General features: G+C 48.2%; 1 protein-coding gene across 1 annotated transcript in view; it reads right to left on the bottom strand.

Moving 5' to 3' along the window:
- The window catches only part of FGD5 (FYVE, RhoGEF and PH domain containing 5), a gene marked incomplete at its 5' end in the record, with an annotated part of 70,002 nt that extends 48,550 nt beyond the window's left edge, over positions 1–21,452 (bottom strand). The window contains 3 exons of the mRNA XM_039231298.1: positions 5,545–5,575; positions 5,688–5,746; positions 21,320–21,452. Of these exons, the coding sequence (XP_039087229.1) occupies positions 5,545–5,575; positions 5,688–5,746; positions 21,320–21,452 (223 nt within the window). The remainder of the gene's footprint in view (positions 1–5,544; positions 5,576–5,687; positions 5,747–21,319) is intronic.
- Positions 21,453–22,411: the final 959 nt, after the last annotated feature.

The following is a 22,411-nucleotide window of genomic DNA, read 5'->3' as shown; positions in this document are numbered from 1 at the left end:
CCAGGCCACAGCACTTGCTCTGGCCAATGGGTCATGGGCAGAAGTGATGATGTGCCAGGTGTGAGACTGAATCTCAGAAGCTCTCTCGTGTTTCTTTTTTTCTTTTGTTAGGTTTATTTATTTATTTTGAGAGAGACGGTGGGGCAGGGAGAGGAGGAGAGAGAGAATACCAAGCACGATGTCAGCGCAGAACCTGAGGTGGAGCTTGATCCCACAAATCCTAAGATCATGGCCTGAGCTGAGATCAAGAGTTGGACCGACTGAGCCACCCAGGTGCCCCTCTAGTATTTCTGCTTGCTCCCTGTAATCACCATGGGGAGAGCCTTTCCTGGGTGCCTGCCTGGGTCCCAGAATGAATACACAAGGAAGCACAGCCACTGAGTTGAGCCCAACTTTGACCGATTCAGTTGACCCAGCTTCCCTTGCAACTAGTAGTGTCCTGTGAGACAGAGGCAAAAGTGGCCAAGTAAACCATTTAGACAAAATCTTTTTCAAGGGGCTGGGGACATGACCTTTCAATTTTCTCCCTTTTCTCTTCTTTCCAGGGACATGATGCGATGGTGAGAACTGCAGCAGCCAACCTCTGTTCATGAGGAACCTTGGAAACGGATGCAGCAGAAAGATAAATGAAACCTTGGTCCCTGGTACTCTGTGAAGTCGCCAAACTTGACCTGGCTCTTTTGCTGATGAACTTATTTCACATGGGAGAATCACCTTTAAATTAATTAAGCTATCACAATTGGGTTTTCATTACTAGCAGTTGAAGAAAATTTTTAACTGACACAGAATTATTAGGAAAGGCTTCTGTATTTTTCCCAAATGGCCCATATCAGTATCTCCTGTCTCACAGGGTCATTATGCAACATGAGCTGGATATTTCTCCCATTGATGGTGGAAACTATATCTCCTCCCTTTAAACTGGGGTAGACCTTTGTGACTGCCTCCACTAACAGAGTATAGTGGAAGTGGTGCTACATGACTTAAGGATAGATCATAAAAATGCCATGCACTTCCTCTTGGCTTTCTCTTGGGGGACACTCAGTCTTGGAATGCAGCCACCATGCTGTGAAAAAGCCCAAAACTTGCCCAGGCAAACGGATCACGTGGAGAGGCCACAAGTGTGTGTTCTGGCCAACAGCCCAAATGAGGTCCCAGATAACAGCCAGCACTAACCACCAGTCATGAATGATGACACTTAGGGTGATTCTAACCCCTGGCCATCAAGTTGCCCTTTGTCTTAAAGTTCTACCCAGATATCGGGGAGAAGAGACAGGCTCTCCTCACCTTGCCCTGTTCAAACTCCTGGCACAGAGAATCTGCAAGCATAATAACAAGGTTGTTCTACGCCACTAAGTTTTGGGCTCGACATCTGTGAGGACATGATACTTGAGCTGAACCATAATGAGGAGAAACTTCCTATGAGAAGATCACGGGTACAAGACTGCCAAGGCGGGGAAAGCAAGTGCAAAGGAAATGCATTTGTAATATCTGAAGAGCAGCAAGAAGGCCACGGCATGTGGGAACAACACACGTGGTAGGAGGCAGTGCCAGAGAGACAGACGGGGATCAGGAGCCTCTCAGGAGTTGGAGCTTCTCCTAGGGAGTCAGATGGTGATAACTCCCAGGGTTACTTCTCCCAATAGGCAGAATGGCTTCTGAAAAGGCCTTCAATGCTTTAGCCCAAAGGAGGAACCCATGGTAGGAATTTTCAGTTTTTGGTAGGTTTGGATTTTTTTTTTTTTTTTTTAGAATAAGAGTATTGAAGGTGTCCAAGGGACATAACTGTTTAAGGTCTATAATGAATCACTATATATAAGAAAAGGAATAAACCCTATAGCCTGGTACTTTAGGTACCTGGTTTCTGGACCAACCACTTGACCTCCAACCTGCCTTTTCAAACCTACCCATGTTCTAACCATGTGTGATGATGCACCATTCTCCAGACATATCATGGACCTTTAGGCCTATGAGCACTTCCATGCTGGACACTTGCCTAATGTGCCATCCTCCATCAACATCCTGGCCTGGTGGTCTCCTTCAAATTCTATCTTAAGGGCACCTCTTCTGACAATCTTCTTAGATACCCCAAGGAGGAATAAGTCTCTCTCTCCCCAGTGCTCCTGCAGATTTTGCACAAAACTGTGATTGTGCAAATTATACTTAACAGAATAGCATTACTGACTGTTTATATCCATTTCTCCTTCCCATTCCACCTTCCCCGCATCCCCCAACAAAAAAGGGACAGGTTCTGGGCCTTATTTATCATTGGGGCTCCAAAGCCCATCCCAGTGCCTATAGCACAGTAAAAATCCTGTGATGTCCCATCCAAAAGGAATAAGCTAGATGAATGGTTAGTGGTTTAATGGAAGGATGGATGGAAGGATAGGTGAATGGGTGGGTGGGTGGGTGGATGGATGGATGGATGGATAGATGGATGGATGGTAGATGAATGGGTTGATGGGTAGATAGATGGATGTGAAGTTTGACAAATGATTGGATGGGAGGATGGGTGGATGGGTGGGAGGATGGGTGGATGTCTGAACAGTGGATAAGCTGAGGGCAGATATGAATGAATGCAAAGATGTGCCATAAGGGGCATAGATAGGTTAAAGAACAGATGAGTGGGTGAGGATTTGATTATACAGATAGATGGGCAGGGGGAATGAATGTATTTATGACTGGGTTCCTAGAAGAATGGAAGGGGATATTTAAACTAGAAGTCAGCAAGGGCCACATAATAAATATTTTAGGCTTTGCAGGGGACATACAGTTCTGGTCATATATTCTTCTTTACCATTCTTCTCCAAATTATATATTTGACAAGAGTCTAGGGTCCAGAATATATGAAAAACTCATATCTTTTTTCTGAAGTATAGTTGATGCATTTTCATTGCATTTTTTCACAAACATTTACTTTTTTAATTAATTTATTTATTTTGAGAGGAGAGAGAGAACATGAGTGGGGGAGGGTCAGAGAGAGAGGGGGGAGAGAGAGAGAATCCTAAGCAGGCTCCTGATGTAGGGACTGAACTCCTGAACCATGAGATCATGACCTGAGCAGAAAGCATGAGCTGGACTTAACCAACTGAGCCACCTAGGTGCCCCTTTCGCCAACATTTAAAACACATAAAATCCATTCTTAGTTAATAGGCTACACAAAAACAGGATCTTGACCTTAAAACTCAAGTTCAGGTAACCAGAACTTATAGTAATCCCTGAGCTAGCTCTGTCTACCATTTGACAAGCACAGGGTTGAATCCCAAACACAGAAGGCCAGAAGATGCCCCCTGCACCACCCCCTCAACAACAGGATAATGGACGTCACTAGCTGGGGAGATTCAGAATGCACAGTCAGCCCTTCCCATCACTGTGCGGCCTTGGGAGTTCAATAGCATCAAATCTATAAGGAGGAATTCTGAGAGAGAACCTGCCAATCTCAGTAATCAGAGATGGATCCAGATGGGGGAGTGGTGGATGATGTCTCATGGTTTACAGGTCTCCTTGAGGCTCATGTACCCGGCTAGGACTGGTAGTCACATGGGGCTTTTCTGCCACTTCCACCCCCATAAACACTGACATCATCAGTGTAGCTCTGGATCACAATTTCCTGCAACTAGCTTTTGCGTTGTGACTTTTGTGGGCTCGTTTTTTTTCTTTCCTCAGGATATTATTATGGATTACCAAAGGTTTCAGCATCTTTCCAACTGGCAGGAAGCAGTGCAAACACAGATGGAAGTTTCCCAGTTAAAACCCTCTTAACAAAGTCATAAAACAAAAAGCCCAGCCTCTCGGTCATGCTGCCAGCTCGGAAGCATGTGGAGGAGAAGAAAGCAGGAGAGTGATCTTCCTGCCCTTCCTGAAGAGCTGTTTGGTGTAAGAGGGTGGTACATCACATACCCGAGGACCTTGGGGTTTTAGAACACACACAAAGCTCTCATCCTGAAGGGCAGAAATGAGGGGCTGGGCGCACAGACTGGAGTCGTGCTCTGTCCTGCTTCCAGGGACCTGGGTGCCCCTGCTCACATGGCAAGGGGACACCAGGGTGATGTCACTGGCAGGGGCCTCAGCTGGATTCAGCAGGAGGCCTGGCTTGGTGCTGCATGCTCTCCTGCATTCAGAGTGGTCTTTGCTGCAAAGAACCCCAAAGGCAGTCGGAAATGCAGGATTAACAGCCAACAGTGCACTGGGAATACAGGGACCTGGGTGTTTGCCCTGGCTCAGTCACTCTCTCTGGGCTTCCATATCACCAGGGACAAAATGTCCAGGTGGACATTCCCAGTTCTGAAATTCTTGGATAGATATGATGTACTATACAAAACAGTATGGAATCAGATGCTAAACTACTAGGGGACTGGAAATGGCTTAGAGACCTTAGGGAGTAAGTGCCCTGATGTTTACTCACTTCCCATGTCTCTGCTGTACCTTCTTCCCTCAGCCCTCCTTATGACTCAACCCAAAAGTCACCTCCTCAGGGAAGCCTGCCTAGATTCCCCCAGGTTGTCAGTTCCTCCCCTGTGCCCCAGATAATTATTCATTTACTGATCTGTCTCCTTCCCTGGCCAGATTGCTTCTGGGGAAGGGCCTGAAGGATCTGACTTTCTATTCACCAGCTCTTGTCGCACAGCAAGTATTCAAAAAACGTCTGTTGAACTGAACTGACTGCATAGGGAGACCTTCCAGGCAGTCTTGTGGGTTGTAAAGGGTGGCAGTGCCTGATACCCAGGGAGTCCTCAAGTCTGGCCTCCTGTCTTCTGAAAGTCCAGATGATTTCTTCACCACTGGCTCAAGTGTTATTGCCCCAGGGCTGGGACGACTGAGAAAGCCTCTCTACACCCAGCTGCTCTGTCATTGTGCAAGCATATCACCTTCTCCATATGGACGTAAACATATAGCACATGCATGCACTCATACACACACATGCACACACCCCCCACATGCACCTACACATGCATGCATACACATGCACACACACAAAAGTACCCACACATGCACACACGCATGCACCCACACATGGATGCACACACACAAATGCACATGCATGTACCCACACATGCACATGCATGCACCCACACACACACAAATGCACATGCATGCACCCACACATGTACACATGCACATGCATGCACCCACACATGGATGCATACACATGCATACACACACAAATACACATGCATGCACCCACAAATGCATACTCAACGTGCACACACAGCAATGACCCAGAACTACATCTGCCCTCCTTCTGTTGTCCTCAACAAGAGGGCTGAGGAAACTGCAAGCACCCTTCCAGAACCCTCAACACATCCCCTGTACACCCCCCCTTCTGCGCAGAGAGGCATACTCATGGGAAGCGCAGTGCTATTCATCCCCTGAAGCACATGAATCAGGAGACAGACGTCCACGAAAAGCCTTGGTGAACATATGTCTGCTGCCAAGCCTCTGTTCATCAAAATCACTTCTGTCTCCTCAATGCATTTTTGCCTCTTATATATATCATAGCCTTATAAAAGGGCAATTAGTTTTGGATAATTAAAATTATTAACTCACCAGATGTAAGTGCTGAAGCATCTCCACGTATCTGCAGAGGGAAAGAGGGTTGAGTTTGCATTAATTCCTATCTTGTTTAAGCTGGGGAGGGGTGATGTTCTGCTAACAAGCTCAAGGCCACAGGCAGCTGCTTGGGGACTCACGCTTTCTCTGAAGACAGCAATTCCTGTGCAATGACATGGGCTCTGGACTGTCCTTCCACCTGCAAGGAAGGAACAGAGAGATCAGGAGGGGCAACACCAATTCAGACAGGGTGAGGGAGACCCCAGCACTGGGTTTACAGAAGGACCTCCAGGCTGCTGGAGGCAGATTCCATGTACCTCTCAGACCATTCCTGGCACTTACTACCTGTGAGATCTTACTGTACCTCAGATTCCTCATCTGTAAATGCGGATATTGATAGCATCTAACTCAGGAGGCTATTGAGCTAATGCCCAGCACACTGTCCAGCACACAGAAAGTGCTCAGCAAGTGGCCACTATCATGACTTTATGACCCTGGCCCAGTAACCTTGAACAACCTGTGGTTCTCTGTGTATAGAGAGCTCTCTTACTTCTTTCTTTTGCGTGTGCTGTCCCCTTCCCCTTCTCTGCCTGGCTAATTCCCAGCTATACTTTAAGAGTTAGCAATGGTATCTATGGCCTCCTCCAAGGAGCCTTGTTTTGAACCCCTTTATGAACCAGCTGGGTTAGGTACCCTTTCTGGGCATTCTCCTCTTAGGACACCCCTCCTAGAGGGCAGGAACCATAAATGTTCACTGTCACCCCTGCATGACCAGTACCTCACATACAGCAGGCTAGCTTTTGTTGACTGAAAGACAAATGAGTAAATGAATGGATGAATGAATGTTCATTCCACTTTGGAAGCACTAACTCTCCCAGCTGACCTCAGGAGATGAGCCATTTAACCCCTCTGAGGCCCAACTTCTGCACCTGTAAGATCTGGGAATAAGTGAGATTATGTCTATAAACAGGAAGGATGGGCGGGGGCTGAGGCAGATGACTGGGCCTTCTGCCACAAGCAGGCCCCTCCTCTGTGGCCCCAAACCTGCCAGACACCAGGCACAGCTGCTGGCTGGGATCCAGAAGAGCAAAGACACTATGGGGCAGCCTGACAGAACAGATGGTAGACACCAGGAACGTGCAGGCAAGGCTGAGGTCAAGGTGGCCCACAGTGGAGCAGAGGGCACTTGGATGGGACACCTGGCTTCTGGTTCCAGGTCTATCACTGCCTCCTGGGGCCTCTAAATGTGTGAATGTGTGGTAAGTGACCTCTAAATTCCCTTTTGTGCTAAACCTGTGTTACTAAACTCAAGGGGCCACTGGTCCAGTGAATGATCTACTCTAATGACTAGAAACTCACTACCTGTTAAGAGAGCAATTACATGGTATTATGGTTAAGAATACGAACTCTGGAACTAGGCAAGTCAAGCTCAAATCCTCCTTCTGCCTTTTGCTAGTCATGTATCCTCTCTACACCTCAATTTTCCTGTCTGTAAAATAGGCACAACAGGATAAGGGTGCCTAGCACCTGCATACTGTGAAGATTAAATGAGTGAATGTATATACGAGAGAGATATCTATCTCTATGTCTATGCAGATATATCTCACTTGGAACAGTGCCTGGTGCACAGTAAACACTACAGAAATAATGGCTATCATCATCTTTGTGGTTTTTGTTGTTGTGGCAGAAGCCAGGGACAGAACCAAGTGCTCAGGGATGGAATAAGAAAAACAATTTACAGGGTCAGGTAGGGGTGAGGCCTCAACTGCAAAATGAAAGCTGAACCACTCCTCTGAGAGTAGCAGTTGAAGCAGTAAAAGCAAGTGCACTCTGGGATGAAGAAGCATCAAGTTCAAGTCCTGGCTCCAGCATTGTGTGACAGCTGGCAAACCATTTCCTCTGAGCCTCAGTTTTTTCATCTGAAATGCAGTGGAGAATAATCAACCCCATGCACTCCAAGACCGTGCACAGGTCTTTTTGATGGGGAATTCCTGACTCAAGGCCTTTGTATCTGCTGTCCTTTCTATGTCTGATGCTCTTCCCCAGGTCTTTTCATTCTTACTTTCTGACTTCTTCAGGTCAAAAGTCACATCCTCAGTGTGGCCAACCATGACCACCCGACCTAAAGACCACCCAAAGTTATTCTCTGCCGCAGGGTTTCTCAGCCTCGGCACTACTGACATTTCAGGCCAGGCAGCTTTGGTTGCAAAGGCTGCCCTGTGTACTGTGGGCTCATTAACAGCATCCAGGGCTTCTACCACTGGCCGGCAATAGCAGCTGCCACCCCAAGTTGTGACAACCAAAAATGTCTCTAGACATTGTCCAATGTCTTCTAGGGGGCAAAATCTCACCCCTGGCTAGGTAAGAGCCACTTGTTATAACTTTTTATCTGGGTGTGTTCTTCTTTATAGCAGCCATATTACCTAATGTTTTCCTTGCACACAAGGTATGTTCAGTCAACATCTGAATCAATATATGAAATGAGATCCAGTGCCTAGAACACAGTAGGCATTCAATAAATGAGTTCCCTTCTCTAACTACTCCATCCTTAACAGTTTCTTGGCTGAGAAGCATAGTGTTTTTAGAAAATTCATTCTCTCCAAGGACACCTAACGAGGACAGGACTTGGGTCCACAGTCAGTCTCCCTCCTGTATCTCCTGCTGCCTCTTGGCACGCTGTCACAGTGTCCGGGGAGCGAGGCCTCACCTGGCCTCCCGCCCTTCCTACCAGCGCCGAACTGTGACTCACTGTCTGCCTCCTGCATCTGCAGGGCTAGCGTGGGGCTCTGTGGACAACAGCAGCTCAACCCTCCCAGGCAGGGGCTCCTGCAGACTCCTACATGTGAAAAGTCTTTGCAAACAAAACCCTCACACTGGAAAATATATTCTGCCAGGACAGGCCTTAACAGCTAAGGAACACTGTGGTCAAGCTTCCACCAAGAGAATTACTTTATAGACAAAGGACAGGGGTCAGAAGCTCTCAAGCTCAGGTTCTTCTCCTGTAAAATAAAGACAAGATGACCTCTCATCTTCCAGGGGCCTGTGATTCAATTTTCACTTGTTATCCAGCGTGATGCTGAGAGCCTATGCTCCCATGTCAGAATGCCTGGGTTCGAATCCCGGGCTCCATCCCTTCCAATATCTACCTCCCTGGACAAGTGATTCCTCTTCCATGAGCCCCAACTGTAAAACCGTGATGATAATAATATGCACTTAATAATAGGACCACTAGCACTTATTGAACATTTCACATGTGCTAAATATGGCTCTAAGCTTTTTACATGCATTCTCATTGAATCCTCTCAACAACCTGTGGGATAAGGAACCATTTTTATCACCTCCATTTTACAAATAAGGAAACTGAGGCACAAGTAAGTTCTAACCTTTGCCCTAAGTCACTGCTAGTAAGTGGCAAAGCCGCGATCCAAGATCAGGAAGTCTGGCTTCAACAACCAAGCACTGAACAGTGTGTCTGGCACACTGGAAGTACTCAGTAAATGGCATCTCTGCTCATTATAGACGGCAGGTTTTTCAAGCTGGGAAACACCTATCCTTCACCTGTACTATAAAGGTAGTAACAGGAGTCTAGCACTCCCGGGGGAGCCCAGGCTAGTTCTCTGAACTCAGCTCTCTTTGATTTCCAGCCCTCAGAGCAGTGTCTGCCATGGTACATAGGAAAGAGAACTATGCTGGAAGTCAGGATGCCTGGACCCACATCCCAGCCTGGCCACGGGGGGCTGTGTGACTCAGGGCAAGCCCCTCTTAGGTGACTCAGTGTCCTCATCTGGAAGGGTGAGATGATATGATGGATGGGAGTGGTCAGGCCCACCCCAGCTTTTAGAGTTGTTGTCATTACCATTGTTACAGTCTCGAAGCTGTCAGGGGCAGACTTCTGGTAGGGCTAGGGCACGGGCCGTTTTGCACGTCCTCCCCAGCCCCTCCTGCCAGACGGGCAGACTCTGGGTGGGACGTACGGGGCCATCCTGCCTTAGTGCCTCTGTCGATGATGGATGTGTCTTCACCAGCAGGACAAGAAGGGGGCCTGGCAGGCCATGTGCCCGAGGCTCTCCTCAGAAGCTGCTACTGGGCGTTGCCCAACTGGGCCATTAATATAGATGTTTGTTTAACCAGGAAATGAACTCTGAGGTTGACGGCAGTGTCCAGGGACAGACTTCTGGGAACAGGGTTCCTCCCAGGAATGTGGGGGCTGGGGGCGCCAGGGCCCGTGCTATCGCGTTTCTCAGGCTGTGGGTGTTATATCAGGCTGCCGCTGGCCCCTCTGCCCAAGGCCGAAGCAGCTTATCTTCCCTGTTCCCCAGGGCTGCCCAGCCCTGCACTTCCTCCCCGGGCCCCAAGCAAACTAGCCGGTCAGTGCGGCCTATTCTGAGACCAGGTTGGGAGGGCTAGTCCTCCATTAGGGACCCTCCTGTTTGCAGTCTCAGAAAGAGCTGGCAGTCCTAGTCCTCTGTCTCCATGCCTCAGTTTCTCCAGCTATGAAATGGGGATGGGGGGCTTAGCCTCCTTCTAGAAGAGAAGTTCCCCAAGTGTGATCTGAGAACCTCTGGGGTTCTGTCTCCCTTTTCTGACCACTTATCTGTGAAGCTGGCCCAAACAACAGTCTGACAGACTGAGCACGAAGCAGCCAGGTCCAGCTGTCTTCTAGGGAGCCGACATGGTGAGTATTTGCAAAAATGGAAAACGCATGCCACACTCCTCATTAAGTCTGAAAAGTTACTCTTCATATGTCAACATGCAGTGAACCTATTAATATTTTTAAATGAATTAAAAGATGTTTAATTTTTTTCTGTGTTATCTTTTCATGTGGTACATACTGACTGATAAAACTCATAGAAACAAAAACTCTTTGGGGTCTTCAATCATTTTTAAGAGGAAAGAAGTGGGAGACCAAAAGGTTTTGAGAGCCACTGTTCTAGAGGTTGTTACAAAGCTCATATAGGCCTGTAGATGGAAAAGCTCCTCATTCTCAGTGAAGAACTACAGAGGAGAGAGGCACAGCTATTACTGTGCAGTAGTCAAAGTAATATTATTATTGTGAGAAGCAGGCCCGTGACCCCCAGCTTTATGCCCTGGCCCTCAGGATGGCCCCAAGTAGGCCCAGAGGCCACACAGTCCTTCTACTTTGCAGAAGAGGAAGAAACCACCCCCAAAACTCCTGCTTTCTAACCATCTTCCCTGCTTGCAGGCCTCCTGGGCTCATACCTGCTCTGCCTTTTTAAAAAAATAAATAAATAAAAATAAATTTATTTATTTATTAAAAAAATTTTTTAAATGTTTGTTTCTTTTTGAGAGCGTGAGTGGGGAAGGGGCAGAGAGAGAGGGGGACAGAGGATCCAAAGCAGGTTCTGCACTGGCAATAGCAAGCCTGATATGGGGCTCCAACTCATGAACTATGAGATCATGACCTGAGCTGAAGTTAGGCTCAACCGACTGGGCCATCCAGGCACTCCACACTGGCTCTGCCTTTAAACAGCTGCCTCTTTCTTTCCAGTCTTTGCCAGTCCCTGGCCAAGCCCCATGTCCTGGGTCTTAACTCCAGGCTCAGTCCTCCCCATCTGTGTGACGACATTCCCCTCTCCACACCACAGCCCTCAGCCTCCCAGCTCCTTGACTTTCTTCTCAGACAACTTTTCCCCCCATTTACATCCACTTCACCAAGGCTGGGCTTTCTCCACACTCAAAACTGCCCCACCCCTGAAGTGAGCTCTCTGGTCCCTATCTTAGACCAGAATTCCTAGCGTCTCTCCACCCTCAACTGAAACTGTCTTTTAGCTGATTGGGATCTCTAGCCTTTTACCTATTCCCATCCATTCTAGGTCACGGTGGCCACCTCTGCTGTCACCTGCAGCCTCAAGTGGCTCTCGTGGTTCCCTAGCACTTGCAGAAAAACTTCTTATTCAGAATGATGCTGAAAGCATGGGCTCTGGGGTTCACATCCCAGGCTCCATCCTTTCATACACCTATGCGCTTGGACAAGTGATCTCTCTTCTCAGCCCCATCTGTGAAAGAGCAATGATAATAATAATATCTACTTATTAATAGAACAGCTAGCACTTATCGAATACTTAGTATGTGCTAAGTATGGCTGTAAGCTTTTTATGTGCATTCTCACTGAATCCTCCCCACAACCTATGAGCAAGGTACTATTATTATTACCTCCATTGTACAATTGTACAGAGAAGGAAATTGAGGCATAAATAAGTCCTAGCCTTTGCCTGTGACTCACTTGCTGGAGGTTATTCAGCAGAGTCAGAGTCAGGAATAAAAATCAGGTTTCCTGATCTCTCATTCGGGGCCTTCCAAGATAACATGCGGCTTGTATGAATGTATTACAGACTGTATCCAGAACCATAGAGTCCTTCCAAATCAACAGTTTTTTAAAGCATCTAGGCCAAACCCAGACTCACACCAGCCTGACTTCAGGAGCTAGAATAAGGCAGGTGTCAGCATGAACTGAAGGCAGCCACTCGGTGGTGGGGGAGCCAGAGGACCTCTGGTCTGACCTTTTCCCCACCCTCCTCCTGGCAGGGATTGCCTCTCTTTCAGCATCCTTCCTGTGGGACACTGCAATCTCTTGCATAACTGAGATGCTAAACCCACTGAATAAGAAGTCTCAATTCCCTCTCCCCCAGCCCCTGGCAAGCATCATTCTACTCTCTTCTGAGCCTGTATTAGTTCCTCATGTAAACGGAGCCATGTAGCATTTGTCATCTGGGACTGACTGACTTCACTTGGCACAATGCCCTCCAGGTTCATCTGCGCTGTACCATGTGACGGGATTTCCTTCCTTTTTAAGGCCACATAATATTCCACTGTATGAACAGGCCACACTTAGTTTATCCATTCATTCACCAATGGACATTAAGAGGGTAGATTTCATGTCAAGTGTTCTCACCACAATAAAAAACAAAGCAAAACAAAACAAAGTGTTATCTAAATGCCCCTGACAGCTCTCTTACCTTCTGGAGTCTGAAAAGAGTGGCCGAAACTGTGACTGGCAAGTTCTCATTGTTTGAAAAGGCCAGTAGATGGCTAATATAAGATTTGGTCTTCCTGTCCTTACCACCTCACTTCAGTTCAAGAAAGGACCAGCCATGACCTCAAGAAGCCAGTCAAAGGTTGGATTCCATGCTGTCTGTGCTTCCTTCTCCTTTCTACTTAACTATGTCCTACTCTCCTTTGTGAAGCACTAAGGCCTCACCTCCTCTTGGAAGCTTCCTTTATTGTCCTGACTCTTAAGACTTGGGATACTTACACTGTTGAGAGTTTAGTGCACATAGCTGAGGATACCAGGGCTGCCCCACAACTTTTTATCTCACAGCCAGCCATTGTGTTTAAATCGTGAGATGTAACATTCACAAAAGAGCCTAAAACATAAACGTAAGCTTTAGAGACTATCATGTCAGTAGCTTTCTCATTCTGCCACTTGGCTGTGAGTATCTCATGGTCAGACACCCTGCTGACTTCTTTCCTGGCACCTCCGAGGGCTGAGGGCCCCGTGGGTGCTCCATACAGAATGGGTGGCTGACGTACACAGGCCAGAGCTTAACTTCAGTCAGCAGACATACTGCTGGGGGTCTGGTAAATGTGCAGATCCTGATGCGGTGAGTCTGGGGGGCGGGGTGGCCTGGGGTGCTGCAGGTCCACATATCTAACTCTGGGCAGCAGGGCTACAGACTAGGTATACAGAGAAGCTGCCTTGAAGCCAGGAAGAAGAAAGGGAGAGTGAGTGTGACAGCGGCCCCAATCCCATGCCGGGGCCAGAGAACATATGGACATAGCAGAGAGGAAAATCAGTCACAGAACAAGCTCTCTTAGGGCCAGGGCATCCTGTCCCATACCCAGCCTGCTGGCTCCTGACAGCCCCCAAGCCCTCCAGGACTCTCTCAACAAGGGGTGTAGGTCCTGGGGGTGTCCTGGCCACCTCCAAGCCTCTGAGCCCCTTTTCACTGAGAGTCTGTGTCCTTCACCCTCCTCCACTCACACTGCCTCAAAAGATCTCTTGTGTTACTCTGGGAACTGTTGCACCCTCTGCATGGGGAGCTGGTGAGAAGCTGGGTTGGCTCTCAGATATGCCCCTCGCTGTGCAAAGTAAATTATACAGGACCAAACAAGTGTTTTCATTTTTTTAAGTTTTTAAAAGTTTATTTATTTTGAGAGAGAAAGAGAGGGAGAGAGCAAGAATGCATACTTCAGCGGGAAGAAGGGCAGAGAGAGGAGAGAGAATTCCAAGCACACTCCACACTCTCAGAGCCCAACGAGGGGCTCGAACTCACAAACCATGAGATCATGACCTCAGCCAAAATCAAGAGTTGGACACTCAACTGACTGAGCCACCCAGGTGCCCCAAGTGTTTTCATTTTATTAAACTATCATGCATTTAAATTTGTTTTCCTTACTTGACTGCAGAAACTGAGTCTAACGTATTATTTCTTAATTCGTTTTTTTGAGAACATTTACTGAGTACTCTTTCATGTCCCAGGCAATAAGGACACAAATGTGAATGGGAGAGGTGTGGCCCTGCACTTCTGGAGCTATTCTTACAGAGCAAGGCTGTAAGACATGCAGGTAAGCAGAAAAAGAGAGACATAATCACAGCTTGAAATAAGTATGAGGAAGGGAGCAGACAGGAATGCTGCACTGGAGCACTTAAGGATGAGCAGAGGAGGCTTCTTTGAGGAGGTGACATTTAATTTGAAATCCTGAGCCAGCTGTGCAAAGAGTGGGAAGAGTGCTTCAGGGGGAGGAAACTGCAAGTGCAAAGGCCCTGAGGTGGGTATGAAGAACAGATGCAACTTGTTTTGGAATCCTTTATGATGCCTTGCCAAACGCCTTGGAGTTTGCTGAATTTCATTTAATCTGTGATTAACACATGGCAACAGAAGATGAAATGCCAGAAATTTCAAATCTTTCAACCTTGGTGCCAACAACCAGAATGGCAAACACAAGAGGAAAAACTGGATGAGGGGATGGGAAGATGCTGGGTTCAATTTGGGATGTGCTAAGCTAGAGGTACAGTAGACCCTCCTTATCTCTGGGGGACATGTCTCAAGACTCCTAGTGGATGCCTGAAACCACAGATGGTGCTGAAACCCACATAGGCACATCTTGGGGATATGGTGAGTTTTTCCAGACCATCATAATAAAGCAAATATTGCAGTAAGCAAGTCAAATAAATTATCTGATTTCCTAGCCCATAAAAGTTATGTTTACATTACACTGTCTTCCATTAAGTGTGCAATAGCATTATACCTCAAAAACAATGTACATACTTAATTAAAAATACTTTATTGTTGGGGTGCCTGGGTGGCTGAGTCAGTTAAGCCTCCGACTTCAGTTCAGGGCATGATCTCATGTTTTGTGTTTGAGCCCCGTGTTGGGACACAGAGCCTGTTGGATCCTGCTTCAGACTCTGTATCTCCCTCTCTCTCTTCTGCCCTTCCCTGGCTTGTGTTATCTCTCTCTCTCTCTCTCCCCCCAAAATAAATAAACATTAAAAAAAGGCTTTATTGCTACAAAATGCTGAGTTGCAATCACTGATCACAGATCACCATAACAGATATAATAATGATTGAAAAGTTTGAAACACTGTGAGAATGACCAAAAAGTGACATACAGACATGAAGTGAGTAAATGCTGTTGGAAAATAGGTGTCAAAAGACTTGCTCCCGGCAGGGTTGCCACAAACCTTCAATCTGTAAAGAATGCAGTGTCTACAAAGTGCAACCCAGTGCACAGTGAAACAAGGAATGCCTGTATGTACTATGTTTTCTCCTAGACATACATACCTGTGATGAAGTTTAATTCACAAATTAGGCACAGTAAGGGATCAACAATAACCAGTAATAAAACAGGACGATTACAAAAATATATTGCAAAAAAAGCTATGTGAATGTGGTCTTTCTCTCAAAATATCTTATAGTTCTGTACTCACCCTGGTTCCTGTGATGATATGAGATGATAAAACGCACATGTGATGACATGAAGTGAAATAAATGATGTTGACATTGTGACGTGTTAGGCTACTACTGACCTTCTGAATATATATCAGAAGGAGGATCACTTGTTTCTAGATCAGAGTTGACCCCAGGTAACTGAAACTCCAGAAAGCAAAGCCATGAATAAGGGAGGATGGCAGTATCTGAGGGGCTTTCACAAAGGTCCCCAAAGGTTAGCTGGAGTGTGGGGCCACAGAAAGAGGTCAGACCAGGTCAGCTCTGGGAACACCACCTGAGTAGGGCTGGCTGTTGGCCTGGGATGGGCAGAGCACAGATGAGAGATGGGGATGGAGGAGCTCGGGCCTTGGGAAAGAATGTCTCGAGTGGAGGGAGTTGCAGAAGTAGGGAGAGAACCGAGACAGAAGGGAGCCAGTGAAAACCAAGGGAAGAGGGAGCTCCGAAGGCAAGAGACCACCAGAGCTGAGGCTCGGGGTCTGGGTGGACAGCGTGGAGGTCCTGGCTCATGGAGGGTGGGGAGGGCTGTGCAGGATGAAGACAACAGTAAGGGAGGTGAGGGGTGGGGAGGACTCACAGGTCTGTGGGCAGAGGGAAATCCTCACGCATCTCTGCAGCCCACCTCTCCCTCCTATGCTCCCATTGACTAAACTAGCCTTCTCGCCCTCAAGGCTCAGTCCTACTTCTCTGCCTCTGCCCTGCTGTCTCCCACTCAGAACGATCCATCCCTAGGCCCTCCCACTTCTTGCTGGCTCACTCTATTCAGCTCCCTGGTTTCTTCCTCATTGTAAAGACCTCTAAGAAACCAGAACCCTCTTGTGCTGCTGGTGGGAATGTAAAATGGGACAGCACAATAGAAAATGGGATGGCAATTCCTCAAAAAATTGAAAACAGAATTCTTATATGATCTAATAACTCTACTTCTGGGGACATACACAAAAGAACTGGAAGCAGTATCTCAAAGAGACATCTGTACATCATGTTCATAGCAGTGTTATTCTCAATAGTCCAGAAGTGGAAGTAACCCAAACACCCACTGATGGATACTGACAAAGTGTGACATGAACATACGAGTGGAATATTATTCAGCCTTTAAAAAGGAAGGCTACTGGGGCGCCTGGGTGGCTCAGTTGGTTAGGCATCCAACTTCAGCTCAGGTCATGATCTCACAGCTCGTGGGTTGGAGCCCGGCGTCGGGCTTTAATGCTGATGGTTCAGAGCCTGGAGCCTGTTTCAGATTCTGTGTCTCCCTCTCTCTCTGACCCTCCCCTACTCATGCTGTCTCTCTCTCTCAGAAATAAATAAAAAAACATTTAAACAAAAAAAAAAAAAAAAGGAAGGCTACAACATGGGCATACCTTGAGGACACTGTGCTTAGTGAAATAAACTAGTCACAAAAGGACAAATACCATATGATCCCACTTACATGAGGTCCCCAGAGCAGTCAAAATCAGAGAAGCAAAGAGTAGCATGGTGGGTGCCAGGGGCTGGGGAGTTAGCGTTTAATGGGGACAAAGTTCCAGTTTGGGGAGATAAAGAGTTCTGTGGATTGATGGTGGGGATGATTGTACAATAGTGTGAATGTACTTAATGTCACTGAACTGTACACTTAAAATGGTTAAGATGGTGACTTTTATGCTATACGTATTTTAACACAATTTTTTTTAACTGGAAAAAAGGCCTTCTCTAGCCTCACTGCCTAAATTTCCCCCTTACCCCGCCCTTGGCACCCAGCTCCCACCAGCAAGGTTTGCTCTGTTCGTTTGGTGTCACAGCACTTTCACTGCCTAAACCCACTGTAGGGGCCTTCTGGTTGCTCATCTCCTTCCCTAGGGTAGAAGCTCCACCAGGCCAGGGAGGCACCGGGTCTATCTTGTGGCTGCTGCATCTCCAGCCATTGGAAGGATGCCTGGCACAGAGCAGGTGCTCTGCTGAAGAGGAGGGCCAGGGAGAAACGGAGTGAGGATGCAGGGAGAAGAGATGCAGATGGGAGTGAGTTCCTGTTTGCCAGGGGACAAGCTGATTTGTGGGACAGAGAGCAGGTTGCAGCCTGAGGAAGCTGCTGCAGGTTTAGGAGGGCCTCCTGGGGACGAGGAGAAGTGAGCACAGGCCATGGAGCCAAGGTGGGGGGCTGCACCATGGGCTGAGAACACTTGCACAGAGAAAGCATGTGGTCGATTTAAACCCAAGTCAGGGACAGGCCCAGTGGAAATAACCAGGGTTCAAGCAGATGGTCAGGTAGAGGAGGTGGCAGGTCTCGTGAGGCTTGGGGGCAGGAAGCCAGCAAGGAGGCCCAGGCCAGGCCGCCGGGACCGTGGGTACAGCGAAGGAGGAGATGACCTGCATGGGCAGGGCCAGGGAGGATGTCACAGCTGGGCAGCCCTTTTCCAGAGCACAGGGCAAACTTCTGCCTGGGCTCGGGGGTAGACCTGTCTGGGAAACATGGGGACAACAGGACTCAGGCAGAGGAGGAGGTGGAGGGAGGAGGTGGCTCCAAGAGGCCATCAACTCCTGGGTTCACCTCTGGAGGCTGGTATTTAGCTTGAAAAGTCTCGGTTAGTCTGAAAATCAGGCTCTCTGTCGGGGAAGAGTGACATGCCAGGCAGCCTTTGTCTCCTTTCACAGCCAGATCTATTTTTATGTCCTTCTTGCTTTCCCTTTTCTGCCCCCTCTTCGACCCACACCCCTTGAATGTCTGTGAGTGGGAGAGAGGGAGAAATCAGATAGGCAGGTGGACAGCTGGGCTCAGCCTCCAGTCCTGCTCCAGAAGGCTCTCCACTCCTGATGTGGCCACCTCAAAACACCTGGAAGAGTGGAGCTCACCACCTTTCATTTATTTTTACATAATCCATAGCAAACATGCCTTCTGAGGCCTGGGGAAGCAATTCCACTATCACTCACACCTTCCCTAGGTCTACTGCTCCGAGGTGGCTGGAGATGGGAAATCTGGCTCTTGCCCCCTTTGATGTGATGGAGGCACAGGGGGAGCACCTTTGCCTTTTGGGGAAGTAGAATTTTCAGAGACGGTGGAAGACAAAAAGATGATGAGCAAATTCTCCCTCTCCCTGCCTCCCACCCCCCAAACCCAGGAAAGACTGCACCCTCTGGAAATCTCCCTTCACATCTGCACTGACGCCCAGCAATTTTGGAACTCTTCTCCACTGAGGGCTGGGGGGAGGGAGTGCACAGTACTCCCCCCCACCCCCGGAGGGTCACTGTGGCTGCAGGTACAGAGACTGAAATGCCCCTCTCTGACCCCATCTCTTTCTGGGATCTACACTAGAGAAGAGCATGTACAGGAGGAGTGTGAACCAGTGCACTGTGATGCTGTGGACACAGCGTAACAATTAGAAACACTACACGCGTCCCTCAGCAGGAGGATGGCAAAATAAAGGACAGCATATCCATAAACTGGATACCATGCGGCAGCTAAAAAAAAAAAAAAAAGAAAAAAAAAAAAGGATGCTGTAGCTGCTGTAGCAGTGTGTGAAAATCTTGTAACACATGAGTGAGTGAACCAACCAGCGTAGGTCAGGTTTCTTATAGTCTGATGTAGCTCAACCTAGCAAAACAACTCCACAAACAGTAGCATCCATGTTCTACTCATAACGAACGACATACGTAGGAGAATGCAAGGGAAAAATTCTGGAAAGATACACACCAAACTGTACACACAGCTGGGACAGTGGTAACACAGCTGGAGGAGGAGATGCAGGTATTCCCAGAGGAATGTTTAACAGACAGCTGGGTGGCTGTGGGGGGGAACCAGCACTAGGTGGGGAACCCTGAGGTACAGACAGTTGCACAGGGGGTGCCCTACTGCCCTGTCAGCCCTTCAACTCTTCCTGGCCTGGTACCCAGACCCGAATCCCAGTGTCAGAGTGGGGACCAAATCCCAAATAGCAACTATGTTTCTGGGTTCCACAACCCTAGGGATGCTCAGAAAAGCCACAATCACCTATAAATGGCACCACTGGGGCACCTGGGTGGCTCAGTTATTAGGCATCTGACTTTAGCTCAGGTCATGATCTCATCATTCGTGAGTTCCAGTCCCACATCAGGTGAGCTCAAGACCCGCTTCAGGTGAGCCTCGCTTCTCTCTCTCGTTCTCTCACCGACACCCTCACCCCTCCTGGGATTCTCTCTCTACCCCTCACTCACGTGGGCCCTCTCTCTTTCTCTCTCTCTCTCATAGATAGATAGATAGATAGATAGATAGATAGATAGATAGATAGCTCCACTAACTCAAAGCTCCCCTCCCTTGTCCTCAAGGAGCCAACAGCTCCTTCTGGGGAGAGGGCAAGAAGTGGAGAGGTAAGAGAAGGCTTCCAGGGCTGTAGGGGAGAAACAAACACTGGACTTGGAACCAGCCAGACCTGGTTTTAAGTCCAACCCCTTCAATCACTGGCAGAGTAGCCTTGGGCAAGTTACTTAATCTTTGTGTCCTCTGCTACACAGCAGGGGTGATGCACTGACCTTGAATTTGTAGTAAGGAGTATAATAAGCCTGGACAGCAGCAGACAGTGCACTCTACCCAGAGAGGGGGAGGAAGGGTCAGAAGCCAAAGCAGTCAGGACTGAGGAAGAGCCAGGTGGGAAAACCCCTTCGGCATTCCCACAGCCCGGGGGAGGTAACGTTATGAACACCCTGAGCAGACAGATATATGAATTATTAGAATAAATCAATGATATGAAAACAAAACGGAGTCATGACCATTTATACAAAGCTTGGTAAGTGCCAGGTACTGCAGAGCACTTCCCCAGGAGCATCTTTAATCAACGTGATACACCTACCCTGGCTGGGGAAGGAGGGGAGACAAAGATAGGGACACACACACGGGGCAAGGTGCCTGAGGGAGGCTGTCAGGTAGGAGGTGCTGCTCGTCAGGCCCCCCAGCTACCCCTCTGCAGACAATCAGGGCCCAAGAGGTGGAGTGGGGGAAATGTCAAGCTGGTCTCAACCTTCCTAGCCTGTCTCCCTGCAGCTGGGTGTCTCTCAGTCTGAATTCCTGGTCCCCAGCACCTATGGTGTTTCCTGGATGGCACAGGATAACAGCCGTGTGACCCTGGACAAGGTCTTCACTTTTCTGTTTCTGAAATATAAAACACGGGAAGCAAACCCTAGCTCCAAGAAGCAGTGTGTAGAAGGAATGAAACCCTGCCAGTGAATGGAAGTGGAGCACAGGATCCCAGCACCCTGTTGTGAGCATTTATAACTACTACCAGTCACCAAGGCCCAATGCCTACGAAGAGGTCTGGGCCTTTGCTCTAACTTGGTTCTCGTCCCCAGCAGGGCCCACCTCACCGTCTGTGTCCAGGCAAGCCAGAGCCCTTCTCTAGCCCCACCCCTCAAAGCACCACTGCAGGGGAACCAGCTTTCATTCCCAAACTGTCTTCAGTTAAGGAAACTTACACACTTCCCTTAACTCATCCTCAAGACTCTTACTTCACAGATGAGGAAACTGAGGCACAGAGGCCTGAGGTCATTAGAATCCAAGTCTGTCTTGATTCAAATCATGCAGGTCTATTTCACTTCATTCACAAGGGATCTTGGAATCCCCAAACTTCCTCAGACCCAAGAAGCCAGCAGGAACTATCCCCTGGCATCACCCATGCAGGGCCCCGTGTCTGCCACCTGCCTTAAAGCTGTAGCCCCAGCTGTGCAGCAACTGTCTCCGTATCCAACTTGGGACCAACTATTTGCAAACAGCTCCCTCCTCACCAAGAGGGGTTGCAGTAGATCCTTTACCGCCCCTTTCTAGGCCTTCGCATCTCTGACCCCCCACAACCTCGGGGTCCTACCTTATGGGTGAGGCTGGGGTCTCTTGGAGTACCGTCCTCCTCCTCCGAGCTTCCCTGCTCTTCATCCGATGACAGGTCCTCTTTGGGGGCTGCCGCCGAGATGGGACAGACCTTATAGGGCTCTGTGTAGGCGCTGGGGTGAGAGCACAGGAGATAGAGGGTTAGAGCTCCCTGTCCAGCAAAGGCAAGTGAACACACCAGGGGCCCTATAAATGCCACAAGCCATTAACAAGTGCTCTGGGTGCAAAGCTCCATGCCTGCCCTCCATGGGGACCCAGAACTGAATAAGACGCAGGCACAACCTCCCTACCTATTCCCACTCCAGCCATCCTAGCCTCCTTGGAGTTCCCTGAGTATGCCACATTTATTTGCTGCCTAATTGCCTTTACACATGATGTCTAAGTTAGACTTGTCTCTCTGTTAGATATGAGGCAGGCTGTGATGCTGAAGGAGGGTACAAATTATTACTGTGATGTCAAAAGATGTTAATCTGATTGGTCCGACAGTCTGGACAGGCCTGGTCAGGCAGCAGGGTCCATTCCCAAGGTAGCCATGTCCTCTGGGCCTGAATAAGGGATGCAATGATGCAATACAGTTTGGGATGTGCATCTCTGGTTCCTGTGTTGCCATCAGCTAGATCATGGATAAGACACAAGTCAGTTTCCACCTAGAGGAAACTTCTGATCTCATTTTCTTGGTTGATGCTGTGAGGATCCATGCTTAGAAAGCTTACACGGGTGAGATTAACAATCTCATATGTATGTAACTATGACTATTACATAGGCGTTGCCATTGATTAAATACATTTATTCAATCAATGTTTTTGATTGCTTTATGCCAGGCACAGAGCTAGCTAGGCAGTGGGTAAAACAGTGGTGAATAAAGCAGATATGTTCTCTGTCTCAAAAAGGGAATAATGAATAGACAATCATAAGTATAAGTGAAGGGGGAAGAAGGGGGTTCTATCATAGAGAGTAACATGTGATACGTCAGAGAGGGCTGCTCTGAGGCTCCGAGTAAAAGAAGGGAGCTCTGTGATACCACAGGGAAGTTTCCTGGAGAAGCAGCATGTGTAAAGGCACTGAGGCAGCA

The sequence above is a fragment of the Hyaena hyaena genome, unplaced genomic scaffold (genome assembly GCF_003009895.1).
Source record: "Hyaena hyaena isolate Hyena2069 unplaced genomic scaffold, ASM300989v1 scaffold_56, whole genome shotgun sequence".
Classification (NCBI taxonomy): Eukaryota; Metazoa; Chordata; class Mammalia; order Carnivora; family Hyaenidae; genus Hyaena; species Hyaena hyaena.
This window is presented reverse-complemented; position numbering and strand designations above follow the sequence as displayed.